Source organism: Chroicocephalus ridibundus, chromosome Z, assembly GCF_963924245.1.
Source record: "Chroicocephalus ridibundus chromosome Z, bChrRid1.1, whole genome shotgun sequence".
Classification (NCBI taxonomy): Eukaryota; Metazoa; Chordata; class Aves; order Charadriiformes; family Laridae; genus Chroicocephalus; species Chroicocephalus ridibundus.
In genome coordinates, this window is record NC_086316.1 from 33,951,522 (window position 1) to 33,978,315 (window position 26,794).

Below are 26,794 nucleotides of genomic sequence, written 5' to 3' on the forward strand. Positions count from 1 at the left end.
CAGGGCACATGAAACACGGGATTATCTGTCCTATCTCTGCCTGGCCAAATGCGGTAACTTAGAGGATAAGGGTCAATGGGAACAAGTTCCTGCCTGGCACAGCAGGTATGTCTCCCCAGAAACTCACACTTTCCCAGGTACTCTTGAAAAATAAGTCCAATGCACCACATGCAGAACCAAACCGTGACAAGGAAGATGACTCAATTAACGCAGAGGTGTCACTGAGGTTAAGCTGAATTACACACTGCAGCAAAACCTCTTCAGTAAAGAAAAAAAGATGAGTCTTTGTTGTAGGTGACTCCCTTCTGAAGGGAGCAGAAGGCCCAATATGCAGAACTTCTTAGGGAAGTCTGCTGCCTCCCCGGAGCCCGGGTTAAAGATATAAAGGGAAAGCTTCCTTCCCTGGTACAGTCCTCAGATTACTATCTATTACTGATTGTTCAGGCAGGCAGCTATGAAGTGTCAACAAGAAGCCCAAGGTCAATCGAAAGAGACTCACAGGCCTCAGGACGACTGGTTAAGGGACCAGGAGCAAAAGGAGTATTCTCCTCTGTCCCTCCAGTTACAGGGGATGACAAGGCAAGAAACAGGAGGAGCCAGCAGATCAACACCTTTCTCCGAGCCTGGTGGCAGCAGCAGGACTTTGGTTTTTTTGATCATGGGTAAATCTACACAACACCAAGCCTCCTGGTGACCAATGGGGTACACCTGTCTCAAAAGGTGGAATGGTTCTTGGCTCAGGAGTTGGCAGGGCTCATGGAAAGAGCTTTAAACTAGATTTGAAGGGAGAAGGGGATGAAAGCAGGCTCTCTATATGCAAGCCTGGGGGTGGCATGCCAATGTTTATGGGACAGCATGCTACTGAGGTCCCTCAGTCTGCTGACTGCGTGAAGGTAGAGGATGGAGCAGCAGACATGTGGGGGTTATTGATGGGTTAGAAACTAAGGCTGTGCCTGGGTCAGGTAGGAAGTACGGATTCTCCCACCAAAAAGGTGATGAGACCAGTAGCTCAACTGAAGTGCTTCTACACTAAAGCAGCATGGCCAACAACCAGTAGGAGATGGAAGCCATTGTGCAGGAAAACTATGATATAGTTGCCATCACAAAAATGTGGCGGGATGACTTGCACAACTGGAGTGCTGCAATGGATGGCTGTAAACTCTTCAGAGGGGATAGGCAAGGAAGGAGAGGCAGTGGGGTAGCCCTGTATGTTAGGAAGTGTTATGAACGCCTAGAACTTAATGATGGTGACAATAGTGCTTGAGGGTAGGAAGGCTCTGCAGAAGGATCTGGGTGGGCTGGATTCATGGGCAGAGGCCAATGGTATGAGGTTCAACATGGCTAAGTTGGCTCACAACAACGTCATGCAATGCTACAGACTTGGGGAAGAGTGACTGGAAAGCTGCCTGGGGGAAAGGGATCTGGGAAGTTTTTGTCGACAGCTGCTGAATATGAGGCAGCAGTGTGCCCAGGTGGTGAAGGATGCCAACAGCATCCAGTCTTGTATCAGTAATAGTGTGGCCAGCAGGACTAGGGAAGTGATTGTCCTGCTGTACTCAGCACTGGTGAGGCTGCACTTCAAATACTGTATTCACTTTTTGAGGTCTCACTACAAGAAAGACATTGAGCTGCTGGAGCATGTCCAGAAAAGAGCAAGGGTCTAGAGCACAAGTCTTATGAAGATGGGATGAGGAAGCAGGGATTGTTTAGTCTGGAGAAAAGGAGGCTGAGGGGAGACCTTATCACTCTCTACAACTACCTGAAAGGAGGTTGCATTGAGGGGAATATCTGTCTCTTTATCAGGGGAATGTAGTGATAGTATGAGGGGTATCAGTTTTAAACTGAAAACTGTAGATTTAGATTAGATATTAGGAAGAAATTCTTTACTGGGAGGGTGGTGAGACACTGGAACAGGTTGCCCAGAGAATTTGTGGATGCCCCATCCCTGGCAGTGTTCAAGGCCAGGCTGGATGGGGCTTTGAGAGACCTGGTGCAGTGGGAGGTGTCCCTGCCCATGGCACGGGCATTGGAACTAGATGTTTTTCAAGGTCCCTTCCAACCCAAACCATTCTATGATTCTATATGATGATATGTACAGTTCTTTATGTTGCTGAATAAATCAAGGCAGATAATGATCTTATGCTGAATACCTCCATACCAGAATCTACCATGCCTTCTGGGAAAGAGCACAAAGACCTTTACTGTCACAGTCCCGTGTTATAAGCAGGGGGCAGGAAGATCACTCTTTATGTAACATTTGCTTAAGTGCCTGGATTTTGTAAAGGATATTATGGGCTAGCGTCTTGTCACCGTGTACACTTTGTAATCGATATGGGAATTTTTCCCTCTTTCAGAATTGTATAATACCTTGACAGATAGTTTGTGACACTAACTAGTGACGCCATAAAGAGCTGTGAATCCCTATATACAGATGATGCATCAATCTTTCCAATTTCTGAGGAAAATCTTAAATGCTTTTGCACTCTGTGCTGCAGTGCTCCATATACACAGCTACAATTTTCTGTGCCATTTTACACTAAGTCATTCTAAAAATTTTGTGGTAACAATGTTATTACCTTCCAAAAGGCTAAGCGAGAACTGGATATCAAAAGGATCTGCCTTACTTTTTCATCCAAAAAATTAAGAAGCAAGCAGTTTCGATCCAGAGAAGGGATTTGTAAACTGCATACTACTAACACAATTTGAGTTTTAGGACATTTCTGTAAGAGGCAACCCAGCTCTGGCAATCTAACAGTATAAGGTTGTAATCTATAAATTGATTTTTTTATTTGCATGGGCTTTTTTAAAACAGCAAAGTTACTGAAATTAATTTTAGACTGTTGTTTACTGATAGTTTCCATCCTCCTCCTGATCCTAAGATGTGTGCATCCAGTTAAAAAACTCTTACACAACAACTGTGTTTCATGGGAGGAAACATGCTTTGGGTTGGGATGCTAAGTTGCTGTGACTGTGTGCTCTAACATTAGCTTTTATCTTTTTATCCTGTCACTGGAGATTACATTCAAAAATGGAGATTTTCAAGCAAAAATATTAGTTGTCCTTTACTGAGAGAACATTCCAGCCACTGCACTAGTAAGAGCTAACACATTGATAGTTTATTTCCTTAAATACAATATACAGTATCATAAAACTGTGGAGATATATATGTCTGTTAACTCTGAGAAGTGAATGTCACAGCCACACCAAACAAAAATGATAAAACACAAGTATACTGAAAACAACAAAGTGTTTTCTTATAGTGTAAAGCTTATAGTGACCAATAATCATTTAAACTATTAATAAGATCTAAAACTTCACAAATTCATAGTAACACATTGACCAGCGTGATAAGTTGTAATAAATATAATGTAGATTTGAATTTCTGTCTATCATTTGTCACACATAATGACATAATTACATGTGGCACTAGTCTATGAAATAAATAATGGATAATATGTTTACTATTCAGTAACTACAATCACTAACATCAGGAATAATTACCTCCTGAAATTATTTTCATCCCCTTCTGTGTGTTTTAGCACGTATAAGTACACTTCTCTATTTGAGTTAATTACCTAGCAAAATTACTGGCAATATTCACTTTGAAATTATGTTGCTCATCTTTAAAATCCTTATGCAAAATCCTTTGAAACAGCCTCTATAAAATTTGGAGCAGACATGAGTATTGTAAATGTGCAAATGATTGCAAAAAGGGTAAATGCAACCAGGCATAACCTATCTATGACAGCGGCTGCAAACTTCCACTCGCTGCAGATCTCTTCACCCTCATCTTGTTTCCTGAAGCGCATTGCTATGAACTGAACTTCCTCCAGGATCTTCACAATCACTGGAATGGTATCCGTTAAAGCTTTCTTTTGAACAAGCTCGATATCTTCTGGTAAGGGGCAACTAATCTTTCCGCTCTTGCTACCCAGATCCTTCTTTTGTGGGTAGCATGGATTATCCATTGTGTGGTAGCTACTGATTGTGTTGCCGTTGCTGGACTGGTGCCCAGGTAGGACGTTTATCTCCATGCTGTTTACGCTCACAAGTTTCTTGGGGTAGCTATATTTGCAAGAGAGGGGTTTTATAATTTCTCCCGGTTTCTTCATTCGTAAAAACCAAGCAAACCAATTCAGCAGGATGACACGGACCTGAAAGAGAGTGATGATAAGAATAGAAATAAAGGGAACTTTTCTGCATTCTAAAAGTTTTTTGAAATATTTCATGACTATTATACTTAGTCTGTATGGTGCTTTGGAAAGGCCGACTGCTTTCTGTGTTCTCCAGCTACCTCCTATCAAATGTTCTCTTTTTGAGGTCTGACTTTTTTCCACAAATGACCTTTTTTTTTGGATGTATCTTGAACATAGCAGTGTTTAATGCCCACTTAGCTTATAACGGGAAAGAGATGTAAACTCTTACTTTACAAAATGATTCTTGAAGTCCTATCTTTAGCAAACAATCCCAGATCTCTGTAATTGAGCACGGGGCACAAAATTGGCTGCATGGTTTTCATCTATTTATCAGACAGTACGGAAAGAGTTACACTTAATTGTTTGGGGGTGCGTGTGTCAGTGCTCCATTTCTGTTGAAGAAAAACTATATAACAGAGTAACAGCGGTTTTTAGCATGTTGCCTACCCCAGTCTCTATTGTTTACATCTAAATAAATGGCTTTGGTTGGTTTGGGGTTTTTTTGGTTTGGTTTTGTTTTGGTTTTGTCTGTTTGTTTGTTTATTATTTGAATGACATTCTAATACTCCTTTAGGTGTTCAGCCACATAAAAAAGGAGGCCTTTTTTCAAAAGAATAATAGTAAATGAATTAAACTGGGCGGTTCATAATGTGAATGCTACTATTAACTGCTGTTATTTCCCTCTGCTCTGGTGTACAACTGCTCTGGTGCATCACTAGAGCTCTCTAACCCACACATGGCAGATTGTGCCCCATATGTTTCTTGTCAGGGTCATCAAACGACCTAACTCCAGAGAGCGCATAAAGCATTGTTTCCCAAAGAATTGATCCTCATAGGGTCTGGCTGAAATCTGAGCCTGCTATGATTCCTATTGTTAACACTGTTTGCTGTGAAAGGCAGTAAAAAGGCTGTGAAACCAGTAATATCTTGTGTGAAGGGCAGCAAACTAAATCAGTGAAATCTCAAAATTATAAAGTCCGACAGCTATTATGTATACAAAATGGGCATTTGCAATGTGCTTGTGAGAGTCCCTCCAGCCTCTTTAATGACTTTGTCATTCTGGTTGCAAGTCAAATAATCTGATGTCCTGGACAGAACAGACGTGACCTCTAGTTTCACTTCTGAGCCTTGGCCCAAGACTCCCTGTGTTATCCTACTCCAGTCACTTTGGCCATGTTTGACTCCAGACCACAATTTGCCCCCAAGGCTGTTTTAGAGGCAGGATGAGTTGTCTCCTGTGTTTGCACAGTACAGATGCAGCGATGGGCAAATTACAGCTAGAACTTTAAGCTGCTGCTGTAATGACAAGCATAATTTCAGAAAGGAGATGGCATTAATTACCACACATATGAATAATACTTAAAGCCAAAAAACAATAACCAGCAGAAGATGGTTACACAATTTTTAAATTTTGCAGCATGAGGTCTTCTGGAACACAACCTTGTGCCATTTTCTGTGAGTCTTTCTGCCTCTCTCCCACAAATGAATCTTTTATTCTTCATCCTGTAACACTGTTTTCTTGTGATTCATATTATTTGGCTCTCATTGGTATCTTTAAATATTTCACTATTTCCTCCATGGTCACCACAGACAAATAGAAAACTATACAATTACAACTAACACAATTAATTGAATTAATTGAATTAATACAATTAATTGAATTTAGTTAATGAAATTGTCCTCTGACTGCTTATGGACACAATATGGTACATCATGGAACAAAATAATGGTCTTAATTGCTAGCAATATTTCAACAGTGTCTGTGGCAAAGGGGAGAGAGAAATTAATTCTCTATTACTGTGAAATTCCCAAATATCAAGTCAGACAAACTTTCCTAATAGAAAATGTTAGTATGTCTGCCTTAGCTCTGGAAGCTCTGTCACTTTCATGACAAAGTGTTTAGTCCTTAAGGAAATTACATTTATAAGTACAGCCAAACCCATTTCCCATGGAAAAAATAAATACGCAGAAAGCAGAAACACAGCTTTTAATTTGCTTGAACTTCCTAATGCCCTGTTTCCTTGAAAACACAGACAGTCAGGCATCAATCTGTTCTTTCATGCCAATTAATTCAGGAGGCAGCTGCAGCACAGGGGTTGCTGGAAAACAGCCCGGGCATGATGACATGAATATATGTTCTCACTTGTATCATCATATCTGGGTTTCTCTGAAGGAAAGACAGCTGCCCCCAGAAGTCAGCAGCCTAACCCCGCTCTGACTCTCTCCACCAAGGTCCTGCCCTAACCACAATACAGGTGTGCTGCTAGCTCCCGTCACAGCCACCCGCCTGGCCTAGGCCAAAGGGAGCTGTCTCCAATTAAAGCTCTCCAGATAAGAGCAAAACTGCGCATGTCCAGGTTTAATGCATAAGAAAAGCCTGAAACCTAACAAACTTGATTTAGGCACAGCAAAGAGCCGTACTGCTCTTGCCTTTTCCCACAAAACACTTTCTTCTATGATTCTATGATTCTCTCTGTGATTGCTTGCTCCGCATCTCTTGCCTATGCAACATTCTCAGTTGTCATCAGAAGCAGATCGATAGAGCTGTAATCCATGCCTGATGTTATCCACCGCCAAACTGCTCCTCAGCTGAGTCTTTTTTAGCACTCTTTTCTACGCCAGCACAGCAGACATTACCAAAAGTCTCAAGTAGCCAGCAGCTCTTCCTACTCAACTGAGTAGCCAACAAATGCCCTGACTAAACACCTCAGATTCAAACGCCTCCCTTGGAAAAAGTTGGCTTTAGTAAGTCGTCAAAGATTAATAGAAAGCAATAGAGTAAGGGAAGAAGTGAGCACGTACAGAGAGGCTAAATATCAGCATGCACATCAACCTCCCTCTTCTTGTTCAAAGGCCAAGCACAGAGGCATTGAGAGACAGGCAGGGAGAAGAAGCTGCTCAACTCTAAATAGTTTATAAAACGGATGTTTAGGCAACGAGGTCAGTTAAATCTTCTAGGTCTGGAGCTGCTCCCACACAAGCCCGATGGCTTGCCCTGCAACTGATTCAAGCAGCTAATCCCATCTAAGTGGGAGGTGAGAACACTCCTGTAACAATAGCCAATTAATCCGGGTTAGAGCTTTGCAATAAACTGACACCTGGCTCTGACAGGATGAGGAGGGTGGAGGGAGTAAGTGGATGGTAAGGGCACCTGCTGGGACTGGAACTGCAAAGAACAAATTTTGGGTAAGCAATTTCCTTCTTTCTGCAGATGACTATCTTAGATTCTTGGGTTTAATTGAGCAAAAATCTTTCAGGGTGACTCTGTGAGAAACACCATATGTAGGTGGACAGGGGGAAAAAAAAAGGAGACTTTACCACGAATCCTAATGGTTGAGCCTTGCCCATGCATTGCGGAGGACGAATGCCCACTTTTGTGGGGTCAGCCTCCTCCCTACACACTTGGCATTCACCCTTTTTCCCTTGAGATCTCTCAGTCCTGCCAGCTTGCCTGGTCTACAGCTTTCACAGTGTATCACCTGTGCTTCACATAATGGTTTCCACAGTCTTTGCTTCCTGATGGCATTTTTTTAACGACTCCCAGTTCAGCTGTCAGGCCAGGGAACAAGGACCCTCAAGAGTGAGAATTTATTGCATGCTGTTTTTCCAGCCCAGACAGTAAGAGCTGACTTGCAGGGCCTGTGAGCCAACTTAACATGAGCAATTGTGTTTAGTCTCCTTGAAAAGCAGATGAAACAATAAAATTGCCCATGGGGGCTGTTATGCTGCTGTGTATACTGTCCGCGGAGACATCTGAAGCATGTTTACCCTGATTTTTGCCCTTAGGTCCTGCTTGCCTGCATGTTCATCGAGAATTTACATGGTCTGCTATCTTGAAAGTCCTATGATTTAAAATGATATATCACTTTCAGAAAGTTAGTGTGATTAATTGCTACTGGACTTTATTTATTTATTTACTTATTTATTATTTATTTATTTATATTTAATTTGCCTCGATGCTGCAGTTTATTTTTAGAGAGGCAAAATTAGAAAGCTGTTCTGTAGTTGGGCTGAAATTGGTAACTGTGTGAACATTCAGCATCACGTCAGGGTAATTGTCTACCATGACAAATGTAGTGAATGAGAAAACAAAGGATTCTGAGCAACCAGACCTGCGAAACCAGGATGCATAGATAGCTGACTGTGACTATTTGTATCTGCTTCTGTTTTCATTCCTTTTCTTTTTGTAAATACAAAGCCTACCTTGCTTATTCTAAAATCTATTCTTATGAAATGGAGAGAGAAAAACCCCATCATTTTCTTTTAACTTGAAAGTCTAAAGTGAACACATTGGTCCTTGAAGCCAGCTGACATTACTTCTTAACCTCACCAGGCTAACACAATATGCTGCTTTACAGAAAAGAAGGTCCACATGCCCTGAGAATTCATCAGATGTCAGCAGACAAAATCTTTTTTTCCACACAGATGAGTGGATGTGGCTTCAGCAGAAGGCAAATTTCGGAGCCATGGAAGTCCAGGGTCTCCTCAATACAGTCAGACTCAACACCTCTGCCTGTTTGTTTCTGCTGGGGGTGCAGCAGCAGTGGTGTGAGAATCATAGCTAGGGGGCTCCTGATCTTCCAGCAGCTCAGGGAGCCAGCTGGTAACTGGAACAGTTACAAGCAAGTTACAAGACCGCAGTAAATTGGCCTCCCCGCTTGTCTTTGTGTTGGGAGGCTGGAGCTATGTCATGAACTGCAGTGAGAACTTCTGTAAGGGAACAAAGCGTAGAAACTGCCCAGCAGGGACCAGTGTGTGTCTGTTTAGTGTTTTGAAGTGTCACATGTTACCAGCACTGGTGTCTGCTGGGTAAGAAATCAAAGTTGTTTCCATAGAATTAGTACTTGCAAAGCAGGTGCTGAGCAAGATCACTCTGCCATGACTCAACCACTCCATTGTAAGTTCAAATTGAAAACCCAATAACTGACACTGGTTTTAATGGAAAACTAAATTTAGTATGTTTGTTTTCCCTCCAGTAGCAATCATAAGTGTCAAACATAATATCTGTATGCTTTTCAGACTTTTCAGCTTCGCTGTAGCTTCTAGATTAATTTTTCCTTTCCGTAAGCTGTTGAATATTTACCAGCAAAACTGCTTACCCATTTGGGCATCTTTCCTGCTTGTGGGTCATGATGGTGAAACTGCAGAACCAGCACTGTTACCACCACAGACAGACCAACGATGACCATGATGCTAGCAAAATATTGAGCTGCAGGTAAAAGGAGGACATGGTTAGGAGGGGGAAAAAAACAAACAAATGCAAATAATATTCCTTGACCACGCCTCAAGATCTACATTTGAGAAGTGCTGCTTCACACCCAAACATCCTTTTCTCTCTTCTTCCACACCGGAGCATTTCAGGCCTTTGAGATTTTCAGTGTGTCTGCTCAGCTGCCTCTCTCCTGTGAAAGGCATAAGCTGCTTGGTTTTTATTTCTAGAGTGGAGTGTAGGGCTCGCTGCTGACAACCTGCTCCCTGCCTGTTGTCAGGACAGCAAGAAGCTGAGCGGACCAGACCCACTGAACACCAGCATCCCCAGTCCTAGGCTGCCCCATGGTACCAGCGGAGGTGCTGGAGGGAAATGCCATCCTCACAGTGTCACTGGACACCCTCCCCTCCCTCCAAAAAAGTGTCACCAGACCCCCTCCCTCGCCCCACCACTGCTCACAAGGGGTTAGACATACTTTTCAGAACTTTCCTCAGCCCTAAAGACCACTTATTTTGGTAGCTATAAAAGCATGCTACAGCTTTGCTGAGTGCTAATTTTAGGCCTGCCATTCAGGAAAGAAAAAAAGATATTGAAAGTCAGAACTGAGACTTGAAACCGTTATCTCCCAAGTGTCAGTACAGCTTCCTTATGCCAGGAGTGAGTCTGATGCACTGGACTGTAAAGTGGAATTACCCACAGGGCTAATGACATTTGAAGGCTGCTGTGGCAAAATACCAGGAAGAATTACCGTTGGCTGATGTGATGGTGTGATGTGGGAGAGCACGTGACACTGCCCCGGACTGCAGCAGCCTCCCATCCCCAGCTCTCCTGCCTGCAGCTTGCTGGAAAAGCCAAAAATTCGATGATACGAGATCGAAGGCAAGTTCTGTTGCAGCTCTGTTTCTTAACACCAATTCCCACTGCCTCAGCAGCAAAAAGCTCGTTCATAATAATGAAGTTCTCAGGCCTTCCTGAAAATAATGCTGCAAGTGCTTCGAGAGCCGGGTGTAACTTCCTGTGTCAAAATGAATTACTCGGCTGTATTGCAAGAACAGTCCCACGGGTGACGTGAATTCATAGGACTCTGTTGCACTTTCTCATGGGAGAACAGAGCCAACAGCCAGGCAGAAGCAGAGCAAACCAGGAACTTGGGTTTCAGGGAAGCTGGATGATCTGGTTCACATACGCCCCATGGAACAGAAACACAGCGGTGTTGATATCGTTGGTTTAAGCACTGCCATAAATCTCTAAATAACCCATAATTTCTATGCGTTTTGATGGCACCAGACTTCGAAGGCCTGAAGTCCATTTAAAATTACTTTGGATAGGATTTTCACAGGTCCTTGGAAAGTTAGTCAGCTGGTTGAACTCGGAAACAACTTGGTATTATCTGACTCAACATTCCACCCAATGATTAGCAGAGGAATTCACACTCCCAGTTTTTTGTGCTTTAAACTCAGGAACAGTGCTCAGGAAACTACTATGGTGACCTGCTAGTAAACGGGGAAAACAGTTTTCTCAGGATCAGACTGGGAACTGTAGGGGACCTGTGGATGCATAAAGGAAGATTTTTTATGTTCTAGCCTGGTGATAGGCAAAGAAGGTGGCTGGGTGCACATCACCTGCATTTTGGGGGTGGAGGGGGAGCTTCAAGGTACAGTGTAGTTTTCAGTTGGTAAATAATGACTGAGGAAACGGGGCATGGTACTTCAGCCCTACTATCAGTGTCAGGCAATCAAATGTCACAAGATATCTGTGAAATGAGAACTGGAAGGTAGACTTACGCACCCAAAAAAAAAAAAGAAAAAAAAAGAAAGCCCCAAAGTTCAGGAGCAGCCCAGACCTACTCTAGAGCTGGATTTTTGTCAGCCCTCAAGAAGCAGCAGTGAAAGGGGAGGAAGGAAGTAGCAATGGCTGGCCCACACATCATTTTAGCCTTTCACAGCTCTATAGTTGGAGATATGATGAAAGCTGTTGCTTCCTTTCTTATGGCAAGTCAAGGTCAACCTAATAGCCATTGTCCACAAAGGAATTGCTAGATCTTCTGCCCGACCATGGATCTCTTTGATTGAAAACTTGACTCTGTGCTTACAAATCAGACCCTTCACTGGGGCAGTGTCACAGATAGGGGTAGACAACAGCTGGCTGGGCCTGGGTTCAGTGACAATTCACCTGTCGTCAAGGTCAGCAAGGAAAGGCCCCAGAACTGAATGGGTATGTGCATGGGGCAAAATGGTGCTGACTCAGCGTTTTCTGAGCTTTCCTTCAAGGCTTCAATCCTACGTACTCTTTTTCCAGGCAGCAGACCTCCTGAAGCAGTCAGGAGAATTGGTGCTGAAGACTCCTGTGATGTCTCTCATATACCTCACTAAAAGCATGGCTTAATCTTCGTCCAGTCTGCTGGCTTGGCATCTCTGTTCCTGGCAGTCTTCAATCCTCACACCAGCCAGATCAAATCCAAAAAGCCAGATTTTTTTGATCAGTTTGTTAGGGTCCAGCCTAAAACCTACATCTGATATCACATATATAAAAAGGATAGCAATGACTTGCAATTCATAATTTGAAGGACTTCCAGCACTATTTTTGGACCTTCTGTGCCTTTATCTGTTGTTAGAGAACAACTTTAGGATTATTTTCAGGTTTTGGAATATCTGTGGCTTGAGTGGAACTGGATTAACTTTAAGGACTGACTAGAAGCAGGGTAAATAGAAGTAGAACAGTAAAAGAAGCAAAATGGTTCCAGATGGATGCTTTGCACAGTCAGGTTTATCACTGAACACTGACTGAGAAAACAGTATATTATCCAGATTTGTTAACATAGTTAATCATAGATAGAGCAGAGCTTCTCCATTGTAACCAGTTACGGTCTTGCTGTTTCCATGAAATAGTGAGGGAAGGAGGACCGCATTGTACTTAGATATTCACAGCGATCAAGTCGGATATGTCCCACTGGTGCTCCTGTTTGTATGCCTTAATTGCAGGAAACATCAGGTTTTGGATGTGGGATGATGGACTGGTTTAGAGCTGCTCTAAGTCAAGTCATTTCAGTGATTCAGTGCCAAGCGCTTCCTGCTTCTGGTAAACTCTCAGAAAGTGGGAGAAATGTCCTGGAGAATGCACAGAATGAGATACTCACTGCTCCTCCTTCTGGAAATTGTCCAGGTTAATTAACTGAAGCCTGTGGAGGATGCAGGGGCTTGTAACCACCCTTCTTTCCTCCTGTGGCAGGGGCCAGGGTTGGTGCCGGGCAGATGCTGCTGCAGAGGGCTCTGCTGTTGCAGAGGCTGAGCAGGGTCCTGGCACCATCAAGGGACCAGGCAGGACCATGAGAGGGGTGAAAAGAACTCCACAAAATCAAAATGAGACAAAGTGAAGTGGCAGCAGCTGAGAAAATACAGGTGGACAACAAAAATTTAACAGAAGACTAATCTCATTTTCTCTCGCTAGTCTAAACCACTCATCCTTATAACTTAAAACAATCTGTAACTTCTTGAGGTGGCAAAGCACCACGTTACTATGACTCGTTGTTGTGATTTACAGCCTCGTTTGCTGTGTGACTAACTGCAAGAAATCACCACAAACATCTGCTGCAAATGTAGTTATCCACAGAATAAAACATTCGCTCTTACTGAAATAACATAGCATGATAAAGAACAGCAAAGAGGGGACACAACAGAAAAGATGTCACGATACTGTAACCTTAAGCAGCAAGTAAGTGTAATGGTTTTTAAAGAAGCAAGGACAGGAGCTCAGCAAAAGAAGGGAGAGAGAAATGCACTTTGGTTATATGGAGGTGAAGATAATTTTTATTGTGCACTATTTGATACGTCCAGCCAAGGTGTCAAGCGTCACATGGATGTTAATCTTAGGAAGTGAAAGTTCCTCATATTCATGAGCACTGTGTTCCCCTTTCAAACACTCTCCGCACACACAAGCTTTCCGGTGTTCCCACTTTCTGCTATGAAATGCCTTTTAGAGCAAAAATACAGACTCTTGATCCAAAACCAATGGCATTATTTTGGAGAGAGCTAGAAGGAAATATTGATTTTCAGCACTCTGGAGTTATCTGGACATGGGGAAAAAACCAACCAGACCTAAAAAAAACCCACAAAAACCCCCAAACCCAAACAAACCAGAAATAATTAAGTACTTCTCCGTGACAAGGAGATGGCTTGAATTTCCATCTGCAAAAACTGTTTATGGAAGAAACAAATCATCTGACTGGCTTGAGAGTTCTGAACATTTCATTTCAAGATTTGGCTTCTGGGCAGTAGCATGCCTGTTTGACAAAGTACTTTGAAAGTGCTACTTGTGCTACTTCCTCAGAGCGCTGAGCCAGCTCAGAGCTTATGGCAGCTTTGGTCTTAAGCTGAAGGTGTCCTTCTGCTGGTGCTGCTAGCTCTTTCTCTATGTGATTGTATTTTCTGTGCCACCCGGGGCCTGAACTCAATGACTGCAGAGGTTTGGGGCAAATACAACAGTAAAGAGCTGTGCAGTGTTTTCAAAGTAAGCGTTTTAGGGTCTGTCTCTGCATGCTGTCACCCTGTTCTCACAGTGGTGTGACTGCAGCACAGCAAACCAGAGGCGAATACAAGGTGGGTGGAGGAGGGATCTACCAGCCTGTGTCTCACTGCAGAGTGGAACAAGAGGTGAACCCGCTGATTACTGGGGCTGGAAGATTAATGGTGACTTCTTAAAAACAAAGCATCTGTTGCTGGAAGCAGCAGGGATCGTGGAGGGAGGGGAAAAAGTGGGGACAGCTACAAACTTTTTAGTGCCATGGGGCCCCGAATGTTTCCCCCTCTGGAGGTGATACTGCAGGCAGGGAGAAAGAAGAGTCAGGAAGATGTGCTGGTCATGTTCATAACTGTGTTGCTCTCAGTTTTCCAGAGCAAAGGCTTTTCAACCGTGTCTGACTTTAACATGCGCTGTGGATTGATCTGTCTTTCTGAAAAACTGGCTGGTTTTGATAGTAAATAAACATTACATTTGGAGTTGATTTTTTTTCAGGTCTATGAGTCCAAACTAGCAGCTTATACTGAGACATGGATTTTTGAAGACAGTGCTACAGCAGTGCAAGATGAATGAGACTCTGGTCACTGCTTTATCGGGTTCTGCTAGATGTGGGTAAGCGAGACCACCAACTCTGTACTTTTAAGGAGACTCTAGTCAAAGGATAGTCATGAAGAGGAAGAATCACAGTTAGGAATCTCTCTTAGCTTAGGGGAACTTGTTCCATTAGTGACTTCTTAGTGCATGAGTCCCTAACTCTAATTAAAAGGTTAGTTTCAAACAGAAAACACAGTTTAATGAAATAGGTCACGGATACGGGGACTGTGAAAAGGAGGCACAGTGCTCTTTAAAGAAAAAAAAAAAAAAGAATTCAGGTGTACGTCTATTGCCTAAGGAAGAAACTCATCTTTTCTTCAGATATAGTCATAAAACCCATTAAAAAACCCGGATCTGATTATCCAGAACTATTTACAAAGATAACATTTTCTTTATGGAAATAATAAAAAATAAAAGTAATCTTCCAATTTAGATTGAAATGTCTCAAATGTAGTTCTCAGACGAATTACCTAAGCCTTTAGTTTTAAAGCGCAGCACCAGAGCTTCTACAAAAGGTCTCCTTGAAATAATAGTATTTGTTTAATTTCAATTTGGTCATTGAACTAGGAAATCAACACAGTGGGATATGGTTATCCCTTCTTAAATAATGCACTACACTAGGTGTAAGGGTGTTACGTAGGAGGGGCAGGACGATGCATGAAATCCCCACAAAATTACTGGCATTTATAGTGCAAGACAAACCTGTGCATAATTGTATAGATTTTTAAAAACAGAAACAACAATTGTTGTCATATACCTGAGCTGTATCACACAGGCTTTATGCTTTTACCCAGTGATTAGTGCACTCAGACCAGTAATTTCAGGTGTGTAACACATCTGGAGTTCTCTCCATTTCTGTAATATCAAGTAATGAACTCCAGCTGTCTGCTTACATAGAACCTTGGTAAAAGTAGTTTTAAAGAAAGCAATTGTAAGTCAAATTATGAGCGCACACTTCCCGTGAGGCATGATTAAGCTATACTAGGAAAGGTAAGTTTAGGACACATCTGCTGCTGTACAGTCATGGTCTGAAAGTCTTTTAGGAGTTATGCTCTAGAGATTTTAAGTTCCAGGAGGGAACTTCAGGACCCTGTATTGAAAACTGTATGTAGTTCGTATGGTTGACTTGGTTTGGATTCTGGACAGACTGTTGTGTTTGTAGATGTCGTGGGACTTGAATGTTTTTTGACCTAGATGGCTCAGCTAGTTTGTTTTGTTATGGATGGTTAATGTTTTAAACAGAAACAAAAGTATTTTTGCTCTGGTTCCTAGACATCCTTTCCTTCTCCTTTGATGGTAACACACTGACTGGGGAAGTGGACACTTCATGAGGAAGACCCACCCTGTAAGAAGACCTGGAGAGGCTGGAAGAGTGGGCTAACAAGAACCTTGTTAGAATAAGCATAAGGTTTTCAGAGCTCAAGATCATGTAAAATCACACAACCCAACTTTGAGCACTGGATGGACACGGGTTGACTGGGTGCAGAAGGCAAATGGATGAGCAGTTTTTCCCTACCTAGTTGGAGTGGAGCAAGGGGTTAAGAGCACAGCTTTAAACTAGCAACACTGTATGAGATTACAACCCAAACTACATGGACAAATGCTGGACAAGGGTGGAAGAAAACGGTGCCGGGTGGACAGAACAAAAAAGAAATCAGGAATGGTGAAACAAGGTGAAGCACAGGAGCAACTGCAACTCTGATTGTGGTCATGAAACAATAACGTTGCTGGGACAACTAAGATGTGGGGGGATATCTCCCACTATTGGAATGCACTGATGTATAGGTACGAGTTCTTCAGGGGGAACAGACAGCTAAGACTACATGGGTTGCCCTCTATGTGAAGGAGCCACTTGGATGTGAGAGGCTCCTCTATGGGATGGATGAGACCTGCTGGAGAGCTTGTGGGTCAGATTCAGTAAAGAGGTCAACAAGAGTGATGCTGTAGTAGGAGTGCATTATAGACCATCCAAAAAAAGTGGATATGGGAATGGGGCCTTAAAGAACTTGGAAGTCTCTGTATCACATATCCAGGTTGTCACAGGGGAGTTGGACCTCCCTGAAACCTGCTGAAAAGGCAACATAGTGTAATTCAAGTAGCCAAGAATCACGGAATCACGGAATCTTCAGAGTTGGAAGGGACCTCTAGAGATCATCTAGTCCAACTCCCCTGCTAGAGCAGGATTGCCTAAAGCACATCCCTCAGGGCTGCATCCAGGCGGGTCTTGAAAATCTCCAGAGAAGGGGACTCCACAACCTCCCTGGGCAGCCTGTTCCAGTGCTCTGTCACCCTCACCGTAAAGAAGTTTTTCCGTGTATTTGAATGGAACTTCCTATGTTCTAGCTTGTGCCCATTGCCCCTTGTCCTGTCGCTGGGAACCATTGAAAAGAGCCTGGCACCATCCTCCTTAAACCCACCCTTTAGATACTTGTAAACATTAATCAGGTCCCCCCTCAACCTTCTCTTCTCCAGGCTAAAGAGTCCCAGCTCTCTCAGCCTTTCGTCATAAGGGAGGTGCTCCAGTCCCATAATCATCTTGGTTGCCCTGCGCTGGACTCGCTCCAGTAGTTCCTTGTCCCTCTTGAACTGGGGAGCCCAAAACTGGACACAGTACTCCAGTTGTGGCCTCACCAGTGCAGAGTAGAGGGGGAGAATGACCTCCCTCGACCTACTGGCCACACTCTTCCCTATACAGCCCAGGATGCCATTGGCCTTCTTGGCGACAAGGGCACACTGCTGGCTCATGGATAATTTGCTGTCTACCAGGACCCCCAGGTCCTTCTCCTCAGAGCTGCTTCCCAGCATGTCCGCCCCTAACATATACTGGTGTTTGGCATTCTTCCTTCCCAGGTGCAGGACCCTACACTTGCTTTTCTTGAACATCATTAGGTTGTTCTCTGCCCAGCTCTCCAGCCTGTCCAGGTCACGCTGGATGGCAGCACAGCCCTCTGGAGTGTCGGCCACCCCTCCCAGCTTGGTATCATCAGCAAACTTGCTGAGGATACACTCTGTCCCCTCATCTAGGTCATTAATGAATATATTGAACAAAATTGGTCCAAGTATTGACCCCTGAGGGACACCACTCGTTACAGGCCTCCAACTGGACTCTGTGCCGCTGATCACAACCCTCTGAGTTCTGTCACTCAGCCAGCTCTCGATCCACCTCACTGTCACCTCGTCTAGCCCATACTTCCTCAGCTTCCTAATGAGGATGTTATGGGAGACAGTGTCAAAAGCCTTGCTAAGGTCAAGGTAGATGACATCTACGGCTCTCCCCTCATCCAGCCAACCCGTTATAACATCATAGAAAGCTATCAGATTGGTCAGGCATGATTTACCCTTGGTAAATCCATGCTGACCACTTCCAATAACTTCCTGTTCCTCTATGTGTTTGGAGACGACATCCAGAATGAGTCGCTCCATTACCTTCCCAGGGTCAGAGGTGAGGCTAACCGGCCTGTAGTTCCCTGGGTCCTCCTTCTTGCCTTTTTTGAAGATTGGAGTGATGTCAGCCTTCCTCCAGTCCTCAGGCACCTCTCCTGTTCCCCATGACCTTGCAAAGACAATGGAGAGTGGTCTAGCAATAACATCTGCCAGCTCTCTCAGCACTCACGGGTGCATCCCGTCAGGGCCCATGGATTTATGAATGTCCAGCTTGGCCAAGTGGTCTCTGACCCAGTCCTCCTCAACTAAGGGAAAATCTTCCTCTCTCCAGACCTTCCCCCTTGCCTCTAGAGTATGGGATGCATGAGGGATGGCTTTATCAGTGAAGACCGAAGAAAAGAAGGCATTCAGTAACTCTGCCTTCTCTGTGTCTTCCACCACTAGGGCACCCGTCTCATTCATCAGTGGACCTATATTTTCCCTAGTTTTCCTTTTTCTGTTGATATACTGGAAAAATCTCTTCTTGTTGTCTTTAACTGCAGTGGCCAAGCTGAGTTCTGATTGAGCTTTGGCCCTTCTAATCTTCCCCCTGCATAGCTTTGTTATATCTTGATAATCCTCATAAATTGCTAAGCCCCTTTTCCAGAGAATGTAAGCCTTCCTTTTTTTTCCTGAGGTCCAGCCAAAGCTCTCTGTTTAGCCAGGCTGGCCTTCTTCCCCGTCGGCTCGTCTTTCGGGACATGGGGATGGCCTTCTCCTGTGCTTCTAAGAGCACCTGCTTGAAGTATGACCAGCTTTCCTGGGCACCTTTGCTCTTCAAAACTGCCTCCCAAGGGACACTCTCAACCATGCTCCTAAACAGGCTAAAGTCTGCCCTTCGGAAATCCAAGGTGGCAGTTTTGCTGGCTCCCCGCCTCCCTTCACCAAGAATTGAAAACTCTATCATTTCACGGTCACTCTGCCCAAGACGACCTCCAACCTTTACATCCCCCACAAGACCTTCTCTGTTAACAAACAGTAGGTCCAGTAGGGCACTTCCCCTAGTAGGTTCCTTCACCAGCTGTGTTAGGAAGTTGTCTTCCACACACTCCAGGAACCTCCAGGACTGTTCCCTCTCTGCTGTGTAGTATTCCCAGCGGACATCCGGGAAGTTGAAATCCCCCACAAGAACAAGGGCAGATGATCGCGAGACCTCTGCCAGCCGCTTATAGAATACTTCATCGGTTTCTACATCCTGATTAGGGGGTCTATAACAAACTCCCATCATGATATCTGCCTTGTTGGCCTTCCCCTTGATTTTTATCCATACACACTCAACACTGTCATTCACACTGTTGAGTTCTAGACATTCAAAACCGCCCCTAACATAGAGAGCCACCCCACCACCTCTCTTCCCTTGCCTATCTCTTCTGAAAAGCTGGTAGCCATCAATTACAGATTTCTGAAGGATGTCAGTGATAACTTCTTGAGATGGCTCAGCTCTTCACCAGCAAGGAAGAACTGGTTGGGAACATGATAATCAATATCAGCCTGGTCTGTTTGTATTATTCCATAATAATTTATGAAATAGTGGAGTTCAAGACTATGAAGGAAGAAAGGAATGAAAACAGCAAAGTATACAACTTGGATTTCAGGGAACTAGTAACTAAGATACCACTATAGGAAGCTCTGAAAGATAAAGCAGCACAAGAAAACTGTGATGGCTTAAAGTACAGCAGCCCCCAAGTACAAGAAAAAGCCCTTCTGTTACTCAGAGAAATAAGTACACATAAGGAGATATGCATTGCTAAGTTGCGAACTTATGCTGGACATCCAGTGCAGAAGTGGGGGTGGGGGGAGTGTGGCAAGCAAGGACAGGCTGCAAAAGAAAAGTTCGGAAGAATTACCCAGGCATTAGGATGGGTTTTAGGAATGTTAATGCTCAGGAGCTGAGACTGCCAAGGGAGTCAAGGGGAACAGGAAGAGTTTCTCCCACTACACAAACTAAAAAGCTGAACAAGGAAAACATGGGTTTGCTGCAGAATGGGACGGATGATTTAGTGATAGTGGACAGAGAAAATGCCTAGACAGTGTGCAGTTTGCCTCAGTTTTTGCCATGAAGGTCTCATAGGATTCTTTGCTTAGAGACACAGTTCAAGGACAAGGAAAACAACCAAGAGTGCGTGAGAATGGAGTCAGGGACTGATGGTGAGATCTGAACCTGTACATGGGACCAGATATGTGTCACCAGGAGTCCTAAGGGTATTGTTCCAAGGCCACAGGGATGGGATAAGATCCCTGACAACTGGAGAAAGACAGATGTTGCACCTATGATTGGTCCCCTAGTAAATCAAGAAGCAAGTCCTTGAGGAACTTTTCTGTACACTTGAGGGAGAAGGCGGGGACGGAGAATGGCCAGCTGGCAGTTAACAAGGATAAATCATGTCTGACCAACATGATTGTCTTCTATAATAAAATGACAATATTTGCAGACACAGGGAGCGCAGCAGATGGCATTTACATCATCTTTAGCAAGGCTTTGACATAGTCTTCCACTACCTTGTGATCCTATGAAACAAGAGCTTCCATTGCATGAGGACGGTTGAGTTTCAGAGCACGCATCCTGAGCAGACCCCGCTGTATCAATGTTCACGGTAGTATCAGATACAGTAGCCACAGTTTTGGTTTAGACATCAGTCATGTCGATATCTGAAGTCAGTCTCCAGGGTGTTAAAAACTAACCATGTGCAAGAATTATTCTTTTACAGTGTTTCACAAAATAAAATTTGTCTAATGAACAGATGAAAGAAACAGACTGTGTTTGACCTACATGACCACTTCGAGAGGTGCATTTCTAATACATTTGATATGCCCTAATTATTTGGGCATTAGGAAAAAAATTGGCAACAATACAAGCTCTCAACAAAGCATACTCATGAGAAGAGATTCCCTTATGGTCTCCTTGCCTTTGTGATCCAAAAAGAGTGAAAAGAGGTAGGAGGTCCTAATAGTGGAGCCAATATTCACCTAGAGAAGAGGCATTTGATGCAACAGAGTTCCCCAACACCACTGCCCCTCACCCTTCTCTGTTATGTGATGTTCACATAGCTATGCTGTTATTACAGCATCAAAAATTTCTAATAATACATAACCATTCACAGCGTTTCTTTGTACAAAGTCTTACCTTCTATAATAAGGGACCGTACCAGTAGAAAGTGGTCTGTGTAAAGTGGAGTGGGCTCAGGTAAGTGGATCATTTTGCTAATTACAAACACCTTTTTTTACATATTGCACAAAGAAAAATTATGTCAAGACTGGTCCAAGATGCCTTGTCTCTTAAGATAAACACACAAAGTTTATCTTAAAATTGTAGCTGCCTCTGTAGAGTCCTAGTTATATGTTCAGAGAGAGGTTTTGTTAGTTTTCTGGAAGCTCCTGTGTGACTCAGAGTCAAGAATCCTGCTGACTTTCTGTAAGAAGTTCAAGTTATTTGGAAGCTTTCTAAAACTCTTGCCTATGGAAGCTGTTGCCCTTACTGTTTCATAGTCACCCTCCTTCCCCAGAGTTAGATCTGAGGTTTTGATTGCTCAAGTAAGACAATGAGGTTGTCTGAATAAATGTTCTTTTGCCTATTCACAATATAACTTTTGTGAGGCTCTAATTATACAGTGGTGAAGTGCACCTTCTATTGGCAGCTAGATATATTGTTGAATGTTTTGTTTATTTCTACTGTTTGCAATGTGTACTTTAGCCATGAATTGTACGCAAATATAGACCTTAGCTCAGGAGATGAGAATTAAACAGGTTGTGAGTTTTCCTGTGGTTTTCATACTTCTTTATTTTGAAGCCAGAACAGGTTTATTTTCTCTGCTCTGTTATGAAGTCAGTGAATAATCTTTTCTCCAGTTCATAGTTGAGAAACTGAGGCCCCGTAAGATCAAGGTAACGGGATGATCCTATGAAAAGAGAGGGTGCAATAATGACTGTTTTGCCCACGTTCCCAAGAGGATAATTTCTCCCATGGCTTTCAGAATATGTTAAAAAAGTTCCAATGATACAATTGAATTTGCCTGTAGTATCTGAAGTTGCTCTTGGGGTAGACAGAATAGAAGAGGAGGAGAAGTGGGCAGGCAGTGAAGCAAGGGAGGACAGGTGATGCAGAAGAATAAAGATGAATTTTCTCCGGCCAGTAGCACTGAGATCTTCAAAAGTTCTCTGTGCAAACACCTTAATCCAATCAATGCTATTGAAAATACTTTATGGACAAATTCAATGAATCCAGAGCCAAGGCTGAGTATCCAGTATCCTACCTGTGCTTGTGCATTGGTGGAGTTGCCTTTGTGCTTTGCTTACCCAAACCTCGACATTTTGGTTTGTTTTTTTTTTATTTTGTATTCCCTCAATCCTTGCCGTTACCAGGTTATCTGATATTCCAGGGCCTTTTTCTACGCATTATGTAGGCTCTTTTCATACATGCAAACATGTAAAGCACAGAGATTTACTCCTCACATTGCTGAAATGCAAAACTATTGCAACAAAAAGAGTTAGTCCTGAAATAGTCTTTGAACAACTCTTGAAAAGCATCATGCGTTGTGCACAGAGCAGAGAAAATCAACTTACCTATAAGTGGTACAGAGTCGGAAGTTGCAGGCATGATCTCAGCCACAAGCAGCATGAATACAGTCAGAGAAAGCAGGACAGTGATACCTGCAGGGAGTGAATACGGAGGGGAAGGATAGGAACATTAACTCTGCAGCTGCTCCTCTCATGTCTTTGCTGTTAAATATAACCTTGTCCTGATCTATGGCTAAGCCAAACCCATGACTTCATCTCTGTCAGTGCAGAAGAGAACATCCACAAAGTGAAAGCATTTCTGGATGCATCTTGATCTGATGTCTTTTCACTTATCTCTATTAGACCCAAACCCTTGCTCCTCTTAAAGTAAGGGAGAAATCTTTCCTGCTGAATGCAGTGAAGCCTGAACAACTGGTATATTACATAGCGCAAAAACGCAGCACAGATGGTTATTAAGGGCTAGGACATACTTGCATGGACATGACTCTAGTTTTTGGCTATTGCATATTACATAACACCCTCCAAAGAGCTGCAGCCTGTTTTAAAATGAGGTCTTTGTTTTTTGTATCTGGAAAGACTGTTGCTAAACCTAACTGCCTTGGTATTCAGAAATTACAATGTCAATGCATGAGCCTTATCTCCTTTTTTTTTTGCTGCAGTATTGTACTTCAGCTCTAATAACTCTAATAACTAATAACTTGTCTCTGGCCTATCTTTCGTTGACAGCAATTGTATCCCCTGTAGCCTGTGTTTTACTTCTCATAAGACAGGCTGCTCAGGTCCCTGATTGTTCTACTAATAGAGAGGGCACTTCATATGATTTAAATGCCTTTGTCCTGATTGGAATTGTGCACAACTAAACCTTAAGTTCTCGCCTGCACCAATCTTGTATATTTCCAGCTCTCCCCTGTCTTCTCTTGGAAGCATCCTTCCTGTCTTTATCAACACACAAAATAGTAAATCTCATTTAGCCCTTCGTTGGCTGGCACTGCTTCGCGTTCATGACGTACTCATGGGTTGCTGCTTTGGGAGCTGAACATGGAAGATGAAAATCCAATGCCCGACTGCTGCTGCTCTTAACCCTTCACTTTATTTGCCTTAGTATGTCCTATCCAAAAAATGGAGTTAATCCAGCTGTGAAAAGCATTGGCACATACTAAAGAACAGAAAAACAGGGATGGCAGTGTACTACCACTGCTGCCTGTGCCAGAACAAGTTCTGTCTCATCCCAGGGTAAAATCCAGATGATTTCAAAGTGTTTAGCACATGATGTGTGAATTGCGTACAGAAAGATGTTACCCTGGTTTCTGCAACCAAACAAGTTCGTCTATTACACCTGCAGGCAAACTTTTATTCACCAGGAAGTATTTAATTTCTGTTTTATAGGAAGTGCTTATGAGAGAAATGAATTCTTTAGCACCTACCTAAAGAGATCTTTTCCCCTGAATCAGCTGGCAAAAGGAAAACAAGCAATGCCAAGCCAGATATGAGAACGCAGGGAATGAGTAGGTTCAAGCCATAGTAGAGGGTGCGTCGGCGCATGGTGATGGTGTATGTAACGTCTGGGTACGGTTCTTTACAGCATTCATAGTACATCTCATTCCTCTTCCCTGGGACACCTGTAGACAGAGAAATTAGAGCAGTGAGGAGAGGTGCAGGACCCCTGGGAATCACCTTGCAATGGGCCAGGACCTGATTGTTTATGAGCCAATGTGTGGCGCCTCTGTCATGTGTGGTGTGTTGAAAAGTGCTTCGAAGTGTCCTGTGGCAATTGGTAAGAGAGAAAAGACACTCCCTAATCAGTTGCCAGGCAAAATTCATTTTTTAACACTTGTGGCCAATGATGTACACACGGATGAAGAGATAGAGGCGACAAAGGGCAATACATCTCAGTTCAATGTCCTTTGAAAGCTGAAATACATCACTACAAGCTAAATGATCCAATGTAACTCAGTGTATCAGTGTCTTCAGCAATGTCTAAGGCGACAGTGTAAGATGTCTGCTGTTTCTAGTCCACCTTGTGTGTCTTCTAGTGTTTATTTTCATGCCTTCTTAGTCATTAGAACCCGATTTAGCCAAGAAAGCTCATCTGAGTCAGATCAAAATAGTTTTCAGTGTCCTAACCTTAGCAAGGAAAGATTTGCAAGCAGTGGCCAGTAAAACATGTATTCTCCCTTATTGGATCCAGGGAAGGGTGAAAAACAGCTGATTTCATGTTCACTATCCCATGCAGCACATTTTCTCTGTGGCAAGTGCCACTGGTTCTTATTTTTCTGTAATTCTTTTATACGTATTTGCTTTGTTTTGCCAGGATAAACAAACAGGATGTGGTTTACTTCTCAAAACATGTGTCAAGTTAAGCTTAAAGTCTGTCATTACAGAAGGTTAAGAGACATAGTTTTCCGATGTAGCTGTACTTCAGGGTTGTACTTCAGTGACCCAGCAGCAGTAGCTTGAGATGCTGTGTGCTGGGGTCTGCAGCAGCACAGGAAATGTCAGGTGACATGGAAGAAGTCAGTACCTTGTATTTCTTATGACACCATTGCTCACCTCATTTTTTTTCTGTGCACATGACGGAAGACGTGACAATGTGTATGTTTTGCAAGGAGCATGGCAAAGTCTCCATAAAGGATATGGCCATGGCTTGCCTTAGGTGTTAATGATTGTCCTGTGTGAGCTAGATAAGGGCCCGTTTTCTCCACCCTTGCCCAGGGTTTAAGGCAAATAAACCAGGCTGGCCAGTCTCTTAATCAGATATGCAAGCTTTTTAAACAGAAATAACCACTACAAAGGAAGACTGGACAGTCAGGAGTGCTCTGAGATGGACAGACTTCAGAAGGACTTCCCTGGGGTGTCCTTCACCTTCTCATTAAACTGAATACCAATGCTTCTTATTGTATTATTTCTCAGATGCCCTGAATGTAAAAGTATTGCATGCAGTTTGTCAGTGACGGTTATTTCCTGGTATGTATTTGCAGACTAGAAGATGAAATGTCCCTCTGCAAGCTCTCTTCAGGGTGGTCTAAGCTCTATCAATTTCTATGGCTTGCTTCTGAATGAATGAGTTCAAAATAACTCACTAGGAACTCTTAAAAATACAGGTATCTTCCAAAGCACCAAGGGGAAGAGACATACTGAACTGCAGTTATTTGCAGACATTATGAACTGGTCAACACTTTGATGGTTTTCTGGGTAAGAGAGCTTCATCTCTTTGAAAGCTCATTCCAGTTTTTCTGAAATAGTGGTTTTTACAGCAATCAGTTTTTGGCTGATGTGGTAGATTATATGTGACAGGAGTCTTCTGTGCACCTACATGAGATGCACCCATGTTTAGTACTGACAAACTGCTCAATAGATTTCATGTATGTACTCAGTTGCAGGCAATTGCTTCAGAACACAGTGCTTTCAGACACAGTTCCACGAATGCAGCTGAACGGTTATCTCTGATCTGTGGGGTTTTTGTTTTGTTTGTTTGGGTTTTGGGGTGGTTTTTTTTACTGCCTCTTACATAAAAACTTTTAATATCTGTATTTCGTGTCGAGGTAGGATTGACTTTTTCTATATATTTTGGGTTTGCCTTTGAAAATCAGACAACTGAAAATTTTTCTGCCAGCCTCTTTACCCACTAAATCCCATTCTCCATTTGAGATGTAGTTGGAAATATCAGCCTCAAGCATCTGCAGGTCAATCAGCCAGCCACTATGAGTCCAGGAACCGAACTTCAAATCACACTTCTGCACATCAAAGGGGAACCAGCGGACATCAATGTAACATGTGGTCTTCAAAATGCCTGTGGATAGAAATCAGTTACAATCAAGCATTTGCTGGGTGCCATTCATCTCTGTCCTTCTCTGTCTGATTATGAGCAATTTTCTTCTCCAAAAGTCTGTGTGATGTTCTCATGGGTTAACCAAACAACTAGTGCAGGCAGAAGATTCTGCCATGGATGGAATAAGCTCCCTTCCTGGGCACCAGTGAAGATCCCTCGCTCTTTCGCTGCATCCTTGAGGTAGATTGGCCACGCAGCAGCAGCCCAGCCTGTCTCCTGCTGCTGGCTAGCCCCAGCAGATCATAGGCAGTGCTGCAGGGCCTGACAAGAGCATAGATGTCCACACAGTGGCGGAAAGTACTGTGACAAGCTCTTTGAAAGGAGTTCCTTGTCAGGCCCTGCATTAGACTCACAGTCCCTTGAAATTACATTGTTATGCTAAATCTTGCTCTGTGCTGGCTTTTACCTTGTGTACATTAACCTGGGACTGGAATTTTGCTCTGGGTGTGTCTTGTCTGCTGTCATTATTTCATGTGATATTTTAAGCAGTTTAGGAGAGTATATTGTTGCAAA

General features: G+C 43.2%; 1 protein-coding gene across 1 annotated transcript in view; it reads right to left on the reverse strand.

Moving 5' to 3' along the window:
• Window positions 1-3,164: 3,164 nt before the first annotated feature.
• Window positions 3,165-26,794, reverse strand: part of LOC134508432 (neuronal acetylcholine receptor subunit alpha-7-like) — a 63,974-nt gene continuing 40,344 nt past the window's right edge. Inside the window, exons 6-10 of the mRNA XM_063320084.1 lie at window positions 26,075-26,242; window positions 23,877-24,071; window positions 22,498-22,584; window positions 9,296-9,405; window positions 3,165-4,154 (exon numbers count right to left, since the gene is read on the reverse strand). Of these exons, the coding sequence (XP_063176154.1) occupies window positions 3,633-4,154; window positions 9,296-9,405; window positions 22,498-22,584; window positions 23,877-24,071; window positions 26,075-26,242 (1,082 nt within the window). The 3' untranslated portion in view covers window positions 3,165-3,632. The remainder of the gene's footprint in view (window positions 4,155-9,295; window positions 9,406-22,497; window positions 22,585-23,876; window positions 24,072-26,074; window positions 26,243-26,794) is intronic.